The sequence below is a fragment of the Buteo buteo genome, chromosome 10 (assembly GCF_964188355.1).
Source record: "Buteo buteo chromosome 10, bButBut1.hap1.1, whole genome shotgun sequence".
Taxonomy (NCBI): Eukaryota; Metazoa; Chordata; class Aves; order Accipitriformes; family Accipitridae; genus Buteo; species Buteo buteo.
The window spans coordinates 27752837-27766777 of NC_134180.1; the positions used below are offsets into that span (position 1 = coordinate 27752837).

Consider the following 13941-nt stretch of genomic DNA (forward strand, 5'->3'; position numbering starts at 1 on the left):
GCAGCAGAATCCATCTAAAACAGATTTCCTCTCTCTGTCTCATGCATTCATGTCTCTGTCCTCCAATTTCTTTCAAAAGCTTTCTCTTCTTCTGCGTGTCTAACTGTTTCATTTTTATTTTAAACTTTGTAGCTGTATTGAACATCAAAGCAGTCTAGACTACAATTGGTATAAAGCACTACCAGAAAAAATTTAGTGCAAATGGATCTGTATTTATTTTACAAGACTTTTGGAAAACGGATTAGAGATGCCACTAGCTTCATTAAGTAAAACCAACTAGGTTAGCTCAGTAGGGTAAAGTAAAATACTCCTGGGGAAATCTTTCCATAAACTTAAATGGTTAGAGCCTTCTAATACTGTTAAAAGCTTTTATTTGCATTACATATTTTGTGACTTAGTGAGTCTTCAGAAGCATTAAAGTATTATGTTACCAGCAAAGCCTAGGAGACACAGATACAACACAGCAGGAAAGAATGTGATTACATTAGAAATTGATAGTAGAACTTTGAGCTGTTACAGTGACTAGAAATTTCTAGAATGGTAAAAAGGCTATTGATTATATGAGAAAAATCATTCAGCTGCTTGATTCAAAATTCAACTTTGGTAACTTAAAAGAGTTGAAGTAGAAGACCACCTTTCAAAGCTAGGCTTATGGCATTGCCCCCTGCATATGCATTAGGTTGTGTAGTAGGCCAAGAACAAGAAGTAGGTGTTTCTGACACACACACCCCTGACACCCACCCACCCATCCCACTCTCCGTTCATTTGACTTGTTCCTCCACTTTCCTCTCTTTGACATTAAATGCAAGTTAGATGTCTGAACTGAAGCTGTTTCCTACCTGTTTTATTTAAGGCAAGTAACTCTGTTCTGGATCTCAAGATAAACATTTACTGCTCTTAAATCAATGTTTTAATTTCCTGTGAAATTAGGCCTCTTTGTCCCTTATGCTTCCTTCTTTTCTCCCACCCTTATTCCTTAGGACTAGGCAAGAAAGCATCTAATCCAGAGCTGCCAACACTGGCCAACAGCTGCAGGTGGAGTGTGCAACCTACAGCATCTCTCTGTCTTTAAAGCTTCAACTTAGTATCTCCCCTCTTACTGGTTCTTCATTTGCATACACACATGCACACAAATTCTAGCTTTGAAAATCTACTTCTCCTTTGAATCAACACAGTAGGTGAAAAAATATTGGAGAGGAGGTAGCAGCATAGGAGAAAACAAGCTGAAAGACTGATCTCATAAGCTTAATTTGATTTTTATAGATCTTTTCTTCAAAAAAAGTAGAATACGTTGTTGTTAAACACTCTAGTAATGAAATTCATAAAATCAGAATAAATATGTGGCACTGGAATATCTATAGCAGTGAGTATTGTCAGGAACAACCAAGCTTGTCTGTTTTTTAAGAAGTCTAAGCTTTAAAAAGCCAAAGCTTAGGTTGATTTCTTAGCACAAATTGTATTGCCAAAGTTTGCCCAGAATACTCTGATGTAATTTAGTGGTCTGTTCTTAAGTGTTCATGGTGTCACTCTTTGGACTTTTTACTATTCTTGCTTTGACATCATTTTAACTGATTTAAATCAAGGGGGCGGGGGGGGGGGGGAATGTTAATATGGAGAATGTGTTTCCAGCACAAGGTAACTGACCTTTTTTTTTCCCTATAGTATGTGCGTGGTTCCGACCCTGTACTAAAGCTGCTGGATGACAGTGGGAACATTGCAGAAGAACTGAGCATCCTCAAGTGGAATACAGATAGTGTGGAAGAATTTCTAAGTGAAAAATTAGAACGTCTATAAATCACTGCTTTCAGTCCTCTTTCCTTTTCATGTTTTGTCATGGTAATCTTCTTGGATGAACTGTGCTACAATTGAAAAAACATTCCAGCTTCCTTATTAATTTTAAAATATCTGTTGTGCTGTACTAAACATCTTGCAATTAGAAGAGAAAGCTTCAGCACACATCTGACAAGTTGACAGACAGAATAGCTTGTCTTAATATATTTCAGCTCTTAATGCATTTACCACTAACAAAATGCTTTGTTTCAGAGTTAATTATGCAAATATCAGTTTGTTATAATTGGACCTGTTTTTACAAATGCTCTTAAAACTGAAGAGCTTCAAATAATTGAAAGGATTACCATGCTTTTTGTCTGCTGCTGTTTGTAAGAAAGTTGGAACCAAATGCAATGTACTATCTCCCAAAGAAACTTGACTGCTAATGCCCGCTTCTTTTTTGTATCTGAACTGTCCTTTTTATAGAAGCATTGTTTACAGTGAGTATCTAGTTCACAGGCTTGAAGCGGATGGAGGAACTTATGCTCTGGTTCTGTGAAACACTTAGTAAGTACACTTTAGTGAAGACTACATAGAAAACCTCTGAGGTATATGGAAGTCAGATGTCAGGTGTGCTTCACGTTAAGTGTTTTGCTTCAGAAAGCATGAGATACAAGTCTTCAAAAACCTTTCCTGCTAACTTTCACAAGTTTATTGGAAGTCTGTTTATCAAATGAATTTGTACCCTGTTCTTTTAAAATGTGTATTTCTCTTTCTCAGTTGAAATTTATGTGAGCAGGGAATATAGACAGTGTGTATGATAATGAGTCAAATCCATTATGACTTGTTAGGTTTTTTCCACTTAGCGTGAATAAATATGGTAAGCAAGAATAATGTGGGGGTTTCTTCTTAAGTCTAATTAGCAAATAAGTCTTCCCTTTACTTTATGCACACCAGTTTTTCATTGGATGGGTGTTATGCTATAGCCTGAATTGGTACTCAGTTTTTATCTTCATATATAATCTTATATCTCAGGAAATTTCTCTAAAATTTACAGATTTTATTCCCAACTTTTGAGAAGAAATCATCGGCTTCATAGCAGAACAATAAATTTTGGATGGAGACCACACGAAATTATTGGAAGTAATACACTAAGGTGATTCTTTAGGCATAGCCTTCTGAGTTTTTACTCCTGAAATAGTCTTATAAACTCTTAGGAGGTGCATACAGCTAAGTCACGTGACATTATCCTCTTTGTTCTTGCTCTCACTCTTACTCTATGCCTTTCACTACTGTCCCTGTAAAACATGCTGCTCATCTCCCAGATGACTTGGTGTGGGACAGCTACAGTAGTGGTCACCACTGTCTTAGAGAAATATGTCAGAAATATGAACTACACACAAAAAGCACAAATCTTTACAGGTTGTGCTAACTTATCAAACATGGATTTGTTCTTGGGACATGTGATGTATTAGTCAGCAGATGAACTGCAACCAAAACATGTGACCTGACAACCCAGTATTTTGGTAGTAAAAATATGCTGCCATCCACTGGTCTTTTAATATACTGACTATATCCCATACTTCTCATTTCTATATTTGCCAACAAGGGATTTCAGTTTCTGTGTTGATGATTTACCATGCTGTTTTAGAGGAATATTTTAACTTCATCCTTCTCTCCAGCCTTAGGTCGTCTTTACAGCTCAATGGGGAGATTGTTTGCTTCATTTGATATTTACCAAATATTTCTCTCTGCTCCTGTCTCAGTATTTTCTTCCTCCTCCTCTTTAACCTGATGGCCCGTGGGTTTCTGACCTTCAACTTCCCTTTTCTTTCCATGTCTTCCTACTGCCAGCCCACTGCTTCCCTACACAAACTTCATCTTCTAACACCAGGTCCTTCACTCCTGCTTTTGCTTGTCTTTCACTGAAGCAGGGAACTCGCTCTTGCACCAGGAGATAACCATCCCATAGTGGAGGAGGATGACAGGCCAAAGAATTTCTCCTCCAGCATACTGGGTTTTATGACTGCAGTCCCAGTATTGTTTCTGCAGCCTCTTACCTTTCCCAGTATTGGTTCTCACTTATTTTCATTAAGGAGACTGGAAATTATCTTTTCTCCCAGTTTTCCTCCTAGGTTCCCAGTTTGCTGATTCCTATTCCACATACTAATCTTGCCTTGTAATACAGATATCTATTCCCTTACCTTAAAAGCATGCACAAAGTACCTCCCTGTATTTCCCTATATATAGGAACATGGTGAGTCTTCCATGATTCTTTTACTGAGCTGCTGAGCCCTGAACCTACTCGATCTGGTAGCCCCTAGCAAAAGCTTTACCACCTATGCTTCTTGACCTGTTGACTGTTCTCCGTGCTGTTCTTGAAGTGTCAAATTCATACTGTCCTTGCTTTATTCTCTCTCATTCTGTCCTTTAGATGATACTCAGGTTCTTGGCTCTGCAGACACATGCTAGGAACATCTAGCATTCTGGCAAAAATGAGCTGGGCTTTGTGCTAAAAGAGGCAGTTGGAGTGGGGAATAATTTCTTTTGGAAATTCTTAAGTTTCTGTTTATCAGTGGGGGTTTTTTCCTCCAGTCTGCAGCTGTGAAAATTCATAGAGCTCAAAAGGTTATTTTGGCTTGTGGCAATTAACTACACAAAATACAAGGTTTAAAGCTCCCGTTTAAAAAGGAAGTGATTCATTTTTACTTATAGCCATGATAAGCACCCAGTACTTCATGGAAGGCATTCACTCAGATTTACGTAAGAATTATTTAGTCTTATATAATGCTCTTGTTGTGCCAAGTCTTGAGAGAGTTAATGAAAGGAAGAATAAAAGCAGCAAGCATGCATGACTGAGTTGAAACATGAAGTGTCCATCTACCCCTCCTATCTTTCTGGAAAGAAAAAAAGGCCACTCATCTGGCAGAAGAGAGTATGAGTGCTTTAAAAAAAAAAAAAGTGTTGTACATTCCATTTTGTACATAGATATGATATGAAGATGAACTTGAAGCATAGTGTACACGCTACTTGGAAGGGTTGCCTGGGTACCTGCTTAGTCATAGATTCCTGCAATGTGAACCAGAACGAAGTGATTGTAGCAGGCAAAAATCTGTTTCAGAGCTAAGGGAAACCTCCCAGCAGACATTAAAATAATGGAAAGAAAGTAAGTATTCAGCTCATTCTTTAAAACTGTTTTAGCGTTTCATCACACAGAACAAGAACAGATTGCCAACTTAATGAAGAGCAGACACACAAAAAGTATGTGTGTTCAGAAACCTGGGCTCTTATTGAGAATGTCACTTTTTTTTGAACCTTAGCTTTCAGAAGCAAAGTAAATCTTCTGATGTTCCTCTTCACCCAGGGAGATTAGACCTCCTTCCCCCCAAAAAAGAAATAAAAAGCCAAAAAATGCTTTATTGTCATTCTACTTCATTAGCATGGAAGCTGGATTTTTAGAGCTGCATTAGAACTTATCTACATTCTACCCATAAGGCAAACAGGCTCAAATCTAACTTGAGATAGTTTCAAGAGTGCATTGCAAGGAACAACATCATTTGCTGGTTCTTGCAGTGTGTAAAGAAGGTTAGACAAAGCACAAAATTTTCTTTGCTCGGGATGCTTTGACTACTTAAAGTAAATGGACTTTAAAATTTGTCAAGTGTGCTTGAGAAGGGTCCATCAAATGCTAAACCACAGAATATTTTTATCAAAAGCAGCTAAAGGAAACACCATATTCTGAATTTTTGTGGTTTTCCTTAAGTTGTGAACTGTTAAAGCCCAACCCAATTACTCTGAAGCAAATTTGCTGTCAAGTCTAAGAGGAAGAGCCCAAGGGACAAGATAGCCAAGGAGACAAAGAACAGACAGCCCCCTGACAGGTTATGTTACTGAATGCCTGTGGTTCAGAACACCAGCTTCCCTCCCAAATGCACTCTTGTAAAAAGTGTAAGCAGAGGGTAGCTGGAGAATATTTTCAGTAATTTTTCTTCCTTATCACTTGTCATAAAGGATGGACAAAAGGAAACACATTATGAAGTTACCTAGTGAGCTCAGACAGGAGACAAACTACAGAAGCAGTCAGAGTATTCTTGCACTTACTTATTTAAACAGGCACCATGGCACCAGGCGAACACAGACTGTCTCAAAGAGTACCTCATTATCTGTTATGTTTTGAAATGGATTCCTGATGCTGAATGAGGCCTATCAGCTTTGTTGCTGTCCAAGAAGCAACGTATCCAACTACGCAGTTCAGTTGCACCTTTGTACACTGAAAGCCTTACATACAGCAGCACTTCTGTCCACTGACATACAAGTTAAACAAAGCTACTATACACTGAGAAATGGAGTGTGTCTCTCAACACTTCCCACTACTAAGGCAACAAAGATCAGACGAGTTGACCATGATTTACCCTTGCATTGAGCAAGTACTTCTTTTGAATCATAGTTAATTTTGTCTGCTCTCTGGCTGTGTCAAGCATATTTGTTTCAAAGCATTTACAGTCATGCAGTGGTCCCAGATGACCTAGACAGCCTAATGCATAAGCTTCAAGTAGACAGCGGTGACATACATACCCTCGTATGGGTATTCCTACCATCAGTAATTGTCTTCCTTGAAAATAAACACCACACATATATTCTACAGGGGCCCAGTATAAAGCTGGATTAATGACATATTAATTGTGCATCTTTTGGAAGTTTCTAGCAATACTAGTGTTTTAGCGTGACAGCCTTCAGAGGCCATATATGCCTAATATAGCTTAAAAATTTTGTAGAAAGTGACTTGATCCTTCATAGGAGTTCAGTTAGAGTTGCAGATACTTGCCAGGATGAGCACTTCGGTGGCCATCATAGGTCTTGGTAGGTCTGTACCACATCAAAGATGATAGGTAAGAGCACGTGTTGTGCCTTGGGAAGTTACAGTTTGACTAGCTTCAAAAAAATAAAGACACACTGGTACGAGTATCATTACAAGCTATAAATACGCTGAGGGGATCTTAGAGTATATACCACGGTTGCCAAGCCCACATAATGCAAGTTGCAACCACCTGTTTGCTACAGCGTGCTACAGTGCTTCAGTGCTGCTGCTTTGTCTCCCTGAGGGTTACCTGTTCCCTGCTTTCAGATAGAGATTACGATCAGGTCACTTGACTAAACATAAAGTTATGATGTCCTTACCCATTTCTGAAATACAAAGAAACTCTTTGCTCTGAAGATCTCCCAAAAGTGACAGCAAATCAAAAAACAGAAATTGAGTGGAAAACAATTTCATGTTTTCAGAGGAACACTTAACTGTTTTATATTTAGTAGGAACAAGGGCATGAACTGAAGGCAGCAGGACAGTAACAACTAAGCAGTAATTTGAATAAGAATAAACTTGTTTAGTAAAAATCAATGGATACTACAAGGCTATGAAACAACATAGTATTATCTCATAAATAACTCAGGGTTTCGATCTCAATAAACCAGCAAAGATTTGTACACAAAATAGAGCAGCTTAATTTCTTGGTTTAAAAGCCACACTTAATTTACCGCTATATTAATTACATATAGGCTTTCAACAAGTTATTCTAAAGAAAAGTAGTTGTATGTTCGTGTGTCATACAAAATACATCACAAAAAAGTACGAGTTAACTATCAACCTAGCAGAATCAAACTCCAGAGACTAGGATACTGCTGCTTTGTCTTAGTTTTAAGAAGTGCCTGATCTACTCAGCAGCAGCAGGAAAGCACTCTAGTGAGTTAACACTGTAACAGAGCACAGTATAAGAGTGTCTTAGTTCTCCCTATTCTTCCCAAGATGTTACTGTGGTGAGCTCTCACTATAAGTCATGCTGGATGGAATGGGAAGGAGTAAATAAGTCTCATTGTAAATCCACAAATTCATCTAAGAATATATTTCCTAGTTTCTGTATAATTGAAATCCTCAGAGGAGGCTGTGTTAGCACTTGATATATAGGAATAACTAGATAATGGATTTACAGTGTAGAAGTCCTTTAACATTTCCAAATGATTCACTAGAGCAGTTCCATACCTTGACCTTCTCAGCCAGTATCCGGCACTGCAGTACAGTACATATCCTGGAGCTGGGAATACACCCCTTTGGGGCTGAGTGCATCAAGCACAAAAGAAACCATTTCTGAAGTCGCAAAGGCCACGTTCATGGGTGAGAACAGAGGGAAGAAACACTCCACAGCACTTTTATACCTACCAGGTAGATGGGGCCCAAGCAGATGCCTGGTTAGGAAGGGGATAAAAGAATACTTCATCATTTCTTTTAGAAAGCTCTGCGTGGTATGTCTCAGTAACTCTATAGAAAAATGGTTCCGCGGGACGGGTGATAGCCACAGAACCTGCATGCCAGGGTGCAACCATTATTTGGGAATCCCACAAAAAAGAAGGAAATGGGAACCTCGATCGGTCTCCAAGAAACACAAAATCAGGAATATGGGTGTGTACAACCTTATCAGAAGAGAATCTCAGTGGTACCTAGAAGTAGAAGACCTCTGGCCTTTGTTTTCTGGGATATTAGCTTCAAGGTCAGCTCAAAATTTTTCCTTAAAAGTACTTCCACATGTGTCCGTCAATAATTTTAATTGCAACCACTGTTTGTAAGTTTTCTATCCTGAAAATAGAGTGGAAGATGTTCTCTTGACAATGATCTTTTGAGGTTGGATTTAATTTGGTTAGCTAGGAGCCTTTCTGACTCTCCCCCTCCCACCCCCCCCCAAGATTAAAGTGAGACTGGTAGGAAAAACACATCATTTAGTATTTGCTCTTACGTGCTTGCAGCCAAGCTATGCTTAGGAGGGCGATTCACATTTTGGTATATTCTAATTCTTTCTAACCCAGTATTAGCTTCATGTAGTTATTTTAGTAGAACAGTGGCTCAAACCATGGACTAAAGCATTCTTCATCTTAAATATAGGCAGAGAAAAATTTCCACTTTTCTCTGTTGTAGGATGCATGTAATTTTAAGGCAGGATGTCTACCAAACCTATCTCTAGGCTACAGTTCCTGACTAGGCTGGAAATTCCATGGGCAAACACAGATTTTTGGTGCAGGGGGATAAGCAGAGAACAGGATAGTTAAGATAATTTTTTACTCTGCCTTTCCCCCCTGCATTCAATGACTTGGTTTCTCCAATGTTACTCTACATTTTAGGCCATCTGACCCAGTTTCTGGAAGGCACTGATCTTTGATAAGGAGAGGTCTTGAGAACAGGCAGACATCTCTAATTAGCAGATTTAGGTGGCTCATGGTGAAACACCTCGGAGCCTCTGCACTTACTCAGTGCAGCCAGGCTCCAACCCGCAGAGTTTCCAGTCAGACGGTATGACTCTCAATGCTGCCAGCTTGTTTTTTCCCCTCCTGGCTCTGACAGAGCTGAGCTGTAATGAAGTACCAAACCGCAGCTTCCCTCCGCTCCCAGCAGTGGTGACACACCCGCATTCACACTCCAGCGTTAGTCAGCCATGCGTGCCCCAAGTAAGCAGCTCTGCCTCCAGAAGGGAGTCTCCCTAATGCTTTTATTAGATTGCCTGCATCAGTCACAGAGTATCTAGTTTTATGACTCTTCACTTCTGAACTCTGCCACGCCACACACCTCCCTGGGAGCTGGGCTAAGCTTTCCTCACCTGGGCACTCGGCCTCCCCGCCGAGGGTCACCCACGCAGCCAGTGCCCGAGGGGAAGGGGCAAGTGTCACCTTCGTCTCGCCAAGAGGTCGCTGAAGGGACCGTGTGTGACAAGGAAGATCCACAGTCTGATTTTCCCCGTTGTGTGGAACAGGCAGAGGTGTGTCTCTGGCTGTGGGACAGCCTCCCCGTGACCTCCCAACTGAGCCGGCACCTCTGCCGTCCGCAGCGGCTCTCTCTGGAGCCTGCGCTGGTTCCTGTCACATCAGAGGCCACAGCCCATCAGAACAGCAAATCCGGAGAAACTACATCAAAGCAGAGTTCTTGCTTCTTAATTCAGGATTTCCCAAAGAAAAGCATGGCAGCTGTCAGTGGCCCTCAAACAGATTTGCCAGGCCAAGAAATAAGCCTTCTGGATCATTTTTGCATCACTGGAACAAAAGGCAGATCCTGCCATCAGGCAAAGCACATATTGCTGTGAAACAAATATTAGAGGACATTTGACACCCACGTGAAGAGGTGTGTGTATATATAAAGGGAGAGAGTGACTTCTGTCTGCCCTCTTTAGCAGCCAGCGCGGCCCTGCTGCAGGCTGCCCGGCGCCATCTTGGCTGCCCTCACTCCTGCCGGCAGCACTGACCACCATGAAGGGGACTGGTCTCCATGGCAACTGTGGACAGGGATTAATTAATGTCAGGCTGACGTTGACACATTTTCCTAAGGTGATCTGAGAGACAGAATCATGTAAGGCAGCGGGTGTAAGAGTAGGCTTTTCTTTCTTTCTTTTAAATAAAAAAAGGTAACAGTAGGCTTTTCTTTCTTTCTTTCTTTTAAATAAAAAAGGTAAGTCTAAAGGGACATTAAGTTTGCTTGTCCTAACCTTCAGAGCTGTGCACAGCTTCAGCTCCAGCCAGCTGCAGCCAACCCAGCTCACCCTTTTCCTAGTTTACTGACAGATTCTTCACTGTGAAACTGTTTTATTTATCCTCATTTATCATTGTAACAGCTGGGGGTTGCCATAAATTATTTCTGTGAAAGTGAAATTCACCCCTTGGCCTAACATGAGCACTGCTGCTGTTCACCATTCATGCATGTACAAGCACTGGAAAGCCACAAAATTTAATAATACTAGGCACATTTGTTCCCCCATTTCTTGCCTTTTCTGGGACTGGGCCCTAGCCGGGTCCTGCTCAGGATGGGAGCGTGGTGACGAGGACCAACCCTGCTCTGGGCAAAACGCGGGCTGCCACCTGCTGCTTTTAAATTAAGATATATAGTCATATCCCTCCTCCTTTTTAGCAGATAATTATTCCTTTAAAATGTACTCACAAGGAACATCACTTATATACTGTGAATCTGTATTCAGTGAGAAATTTTACCCCAGTTTAATTTTGCATCTTTGGTTACAAAATCAGAGGGATAGCATCACTTCATCACCAATTCACCCCAAGCTGAGCATTAACAGTGTAAACCAGGCATGGAGAAAAGGGCCATTTGGACCATGAAGATGACACATGCATGACAGATATGATGTCTGCATTGGAGCAGCACAATTACAGACGTCTTTCATGGGTTACTTGTCATAACAGTGTTCAGTGTTAGTGTATAAACTTTGTATTGAAGCAGGCTCCTGAAACAGCCACTGAAAAACTCTCTGCATTAATTTCTGTGGCAGAGTCAACAGTTTTCATATGATCTGAAGTTCACCATTGTCCTTTGCTATCCAGGTGTCCTGGTTTCAGCTGGAATAGAGTCAATTCTCTTCCTAGTAGCTGGTATAATGTTATGTTTTGGATTTAGTATGAGAAGAATGTTGATAGCAACAACTAAAACCATCAGTGTGTTAAGTAGTGTTTATACTAAGTCAAGGATTTTTCAGCTTCTCAGCAAGAAGGCTGGAGGGGCACAAGAAGCTGGGAGGGGACACAGCCAGGACAGCTGACCCAGACTGGCCAAAGTGGTATTCCATACCATGTGATGTCATCCCCAGTATATCAACTGGGGGGAGTTGGCCTGGGGGGGATCACTGCTCGGGAACTAAGTGGGCATCGGTCAGCGAGTGATGAGCAATTGCATTGTGCATCACTTGTTTTGTATGTTCCAATTATGTTGTTGTTATTATTGTCATATTATTATTATTACCATTGTTTTCTTCCTTTCTGTCCTATTAAACTGTCTTTATCCCAACCCACAAGTTTTACTTCTTTCTGATTCTCTTCCCCATCCCGCTGGGTAGGGGGGAGCAAGCAAGCAGCTGCATCGTGCTTAGTTGCTGGCTGGGGTTAAACCACAACCATCCAGGTAAGAATTGCTGCCATTAGCAGATAAATTCTATACATAGAAAGGCACATATGTGAATGGCACTGCAGTGAAGTGTCTGAGCAACAAGTTGCCTATTACCAACCTCCTCTTGTTCAGGCACTGAGCAACACCCAGAAACCTCACCCCTATGGATGAAGGGCCTTTCCAAGGGGCTGAGCCTGTCAGCATACGTCTAAGGGTTCTTCTGTTGACACAAGAGCACAGTAGGAGGATGCTGGCATTTTCAGTGGGTTTTAAAGCGTGTTAGTTATGGTAATTGTCTCTGAGAAGGAAGTCTGTTTGCCTATGTGTTGAATGCCAGTGCTTGTGAGACAAGCAAAAGTTGTGATCTTGCTTAAAGCAGTATCATTTCAAGAATTACTTAAAAACTTGGGTAAAAACCTTCATCCAAGCTCAGAAAGCTGTGAGACTTTCTGAAGAGAGTTTTCACTGCTCTTTGGTGTCACTGACCACCTCTGTCTACATTAGCATGGGACAGAGGGAGAGGGTTACAGAGCAAAAGAGCTGGCACTGAGAATGCAATGTTACATGATAGCACATTCCAGGTGCGCTCCTAGGAAACATCTCCCATTTTCATTTCACATTAAAGGAATCCAGACCACATACTCGAAGACCACAATGATATGAACCAAAGCACACTAGGCAAGGACAACTGGGAGGTTCACATCAAAAGCACACTCCCATTGTGAACCAAAACGCCCATGCAGACAATCAAACAGTGTCCCTTCACAACTCCACAGTCCCAGCGTCCCTTCCTCTGAGCACAGCCATTTGACAAAGAACACTGCCTGTTCCATGCAGATACACATTTAAGGATGGACACCATTGTCACCACTGTTCATGATCCTACTGTGTGGTTTTAAAAATTGTATTTAGCACATTTGTTACACTGATATTTGCTGCAGAATTGATAGGATGACAAACGACTACAGTAATCACCATTGAGACAGAATTGGCATTTGGCAGCAGTGCCACAGAGCGGGCTAAAATAACACGCTGTTCTCCACTTTTTTTCCCAAATGGTTACTGCTGCAAAGCAGCTAGCATTTAATTCCATCCAGCAAAGACCTTAAAAATATACATAATATGAATGTACAAACCACCCCACTCATATAGGCATGTTTGAAAGGTTTGCTGGACTCAGGCTCATAAGTATGCTATGCCTTGCAAGTGCAAAGAACAGAGACATCAGCATTTTCTTAAACTAGAGCAAATAAAGGTTACATTCAAAATATGCAGGATTTTGCATAACCTGAGAGCAGTTCAGTGGAGCACCGAAACTAATGCCACTGGCTCTGGTGCCTCTATGCTCAGAGAAGCAGTAGCCTACAGGGGCTGTTGGGACAGAAAGTGTCTGGAAATGTCCAGTCTAGAAGAGCTACCATCTGTACAAGTCTCACATACATAGTGATCAAAGTCTTCAGGATGAATTAAATAAAGCTACCTGCACACCTGCTCAATATTCATCTGGCCCTAAAACTTAAATACCTCTCCAGTCAAACTCTACAATGCTTTAAAGACATTAAGCTACCAGTCTAGCCCATCACACCCTATCCATGAACTCACATTGAAAGACACCCTTCATCTCTAATCTTAACCAGTTTATTTATTCCATCAGGCATTCCATGACAAGTTTAGCTGAACACTATTTATGCTTAGGCATGACTTTAAATTAAAAGAAAAAATAGAAAAAAGTGTGTGATCTACAGACTTTTTTACAGGATTAACACAATTATAAAAAAGTTTTATGTTCCTTCCTTGTTACTGGATTTCTCCAAGCATATTAGCAAAAACATGCTACCAAAAGACCCCGACTAGGATTGCAACTGGAACCATGGGGTTTCCGCTGCACACTGACACACGGAGTTTGGATTTTGTTTTTCTAATCATTCATTTCTCACCATCTGTAGTCCTACAACCTCTTACCTTCTCGCTCACCAATAATGGCAGGATTTGAGCCTGTCTGGGAAGCTGGAGTGAGGAAGAATCTGCACTTCCAAGAAGCCATCTCCTGTGGCACAAATGGTGCAGAGAAACTTCAGACGCTGGTAGTACAGCAACAGAGTAGGTCTGGTGGAGGCAGGACTCACCTTTTGTTGAGTTTACAGCCACAAACTCAAGGGCTACCAGCTGTGTGAGCTCAGTCAAATGCGACTTGGAAAAGCCTTAGGGTAGCCATAGTAACTTGTAGATCTTCACTTGATGCACTACAG

At 41.0% G+C, this 13941-nt stretch overlaps 1 protein-coding gene across 1 annotated transcript in view; it reads left to right on the plus strand.

Annotated features, from left to right (window-relative positions):
* SELENOF (selenoprotein F) overlaps positions 1-11593 on the plus strand; it is a 37545-nt gene extending 25952 nt beyond the window's left edge. The window contains exon 5 of the mRNA XM_075039081.1: positions 1663-11593. Within this exon, the coding sequence (XP_074895182.1) occupies positions 1663-1794 (132 nt within the window). The 3' untranslated portion in view covers positions 1795-11593. The remainder of the gene's footprint in view (positions 1-1662) is intronic.
* Positions 11594-13941: the final 2348 nt, after the last annotated feature.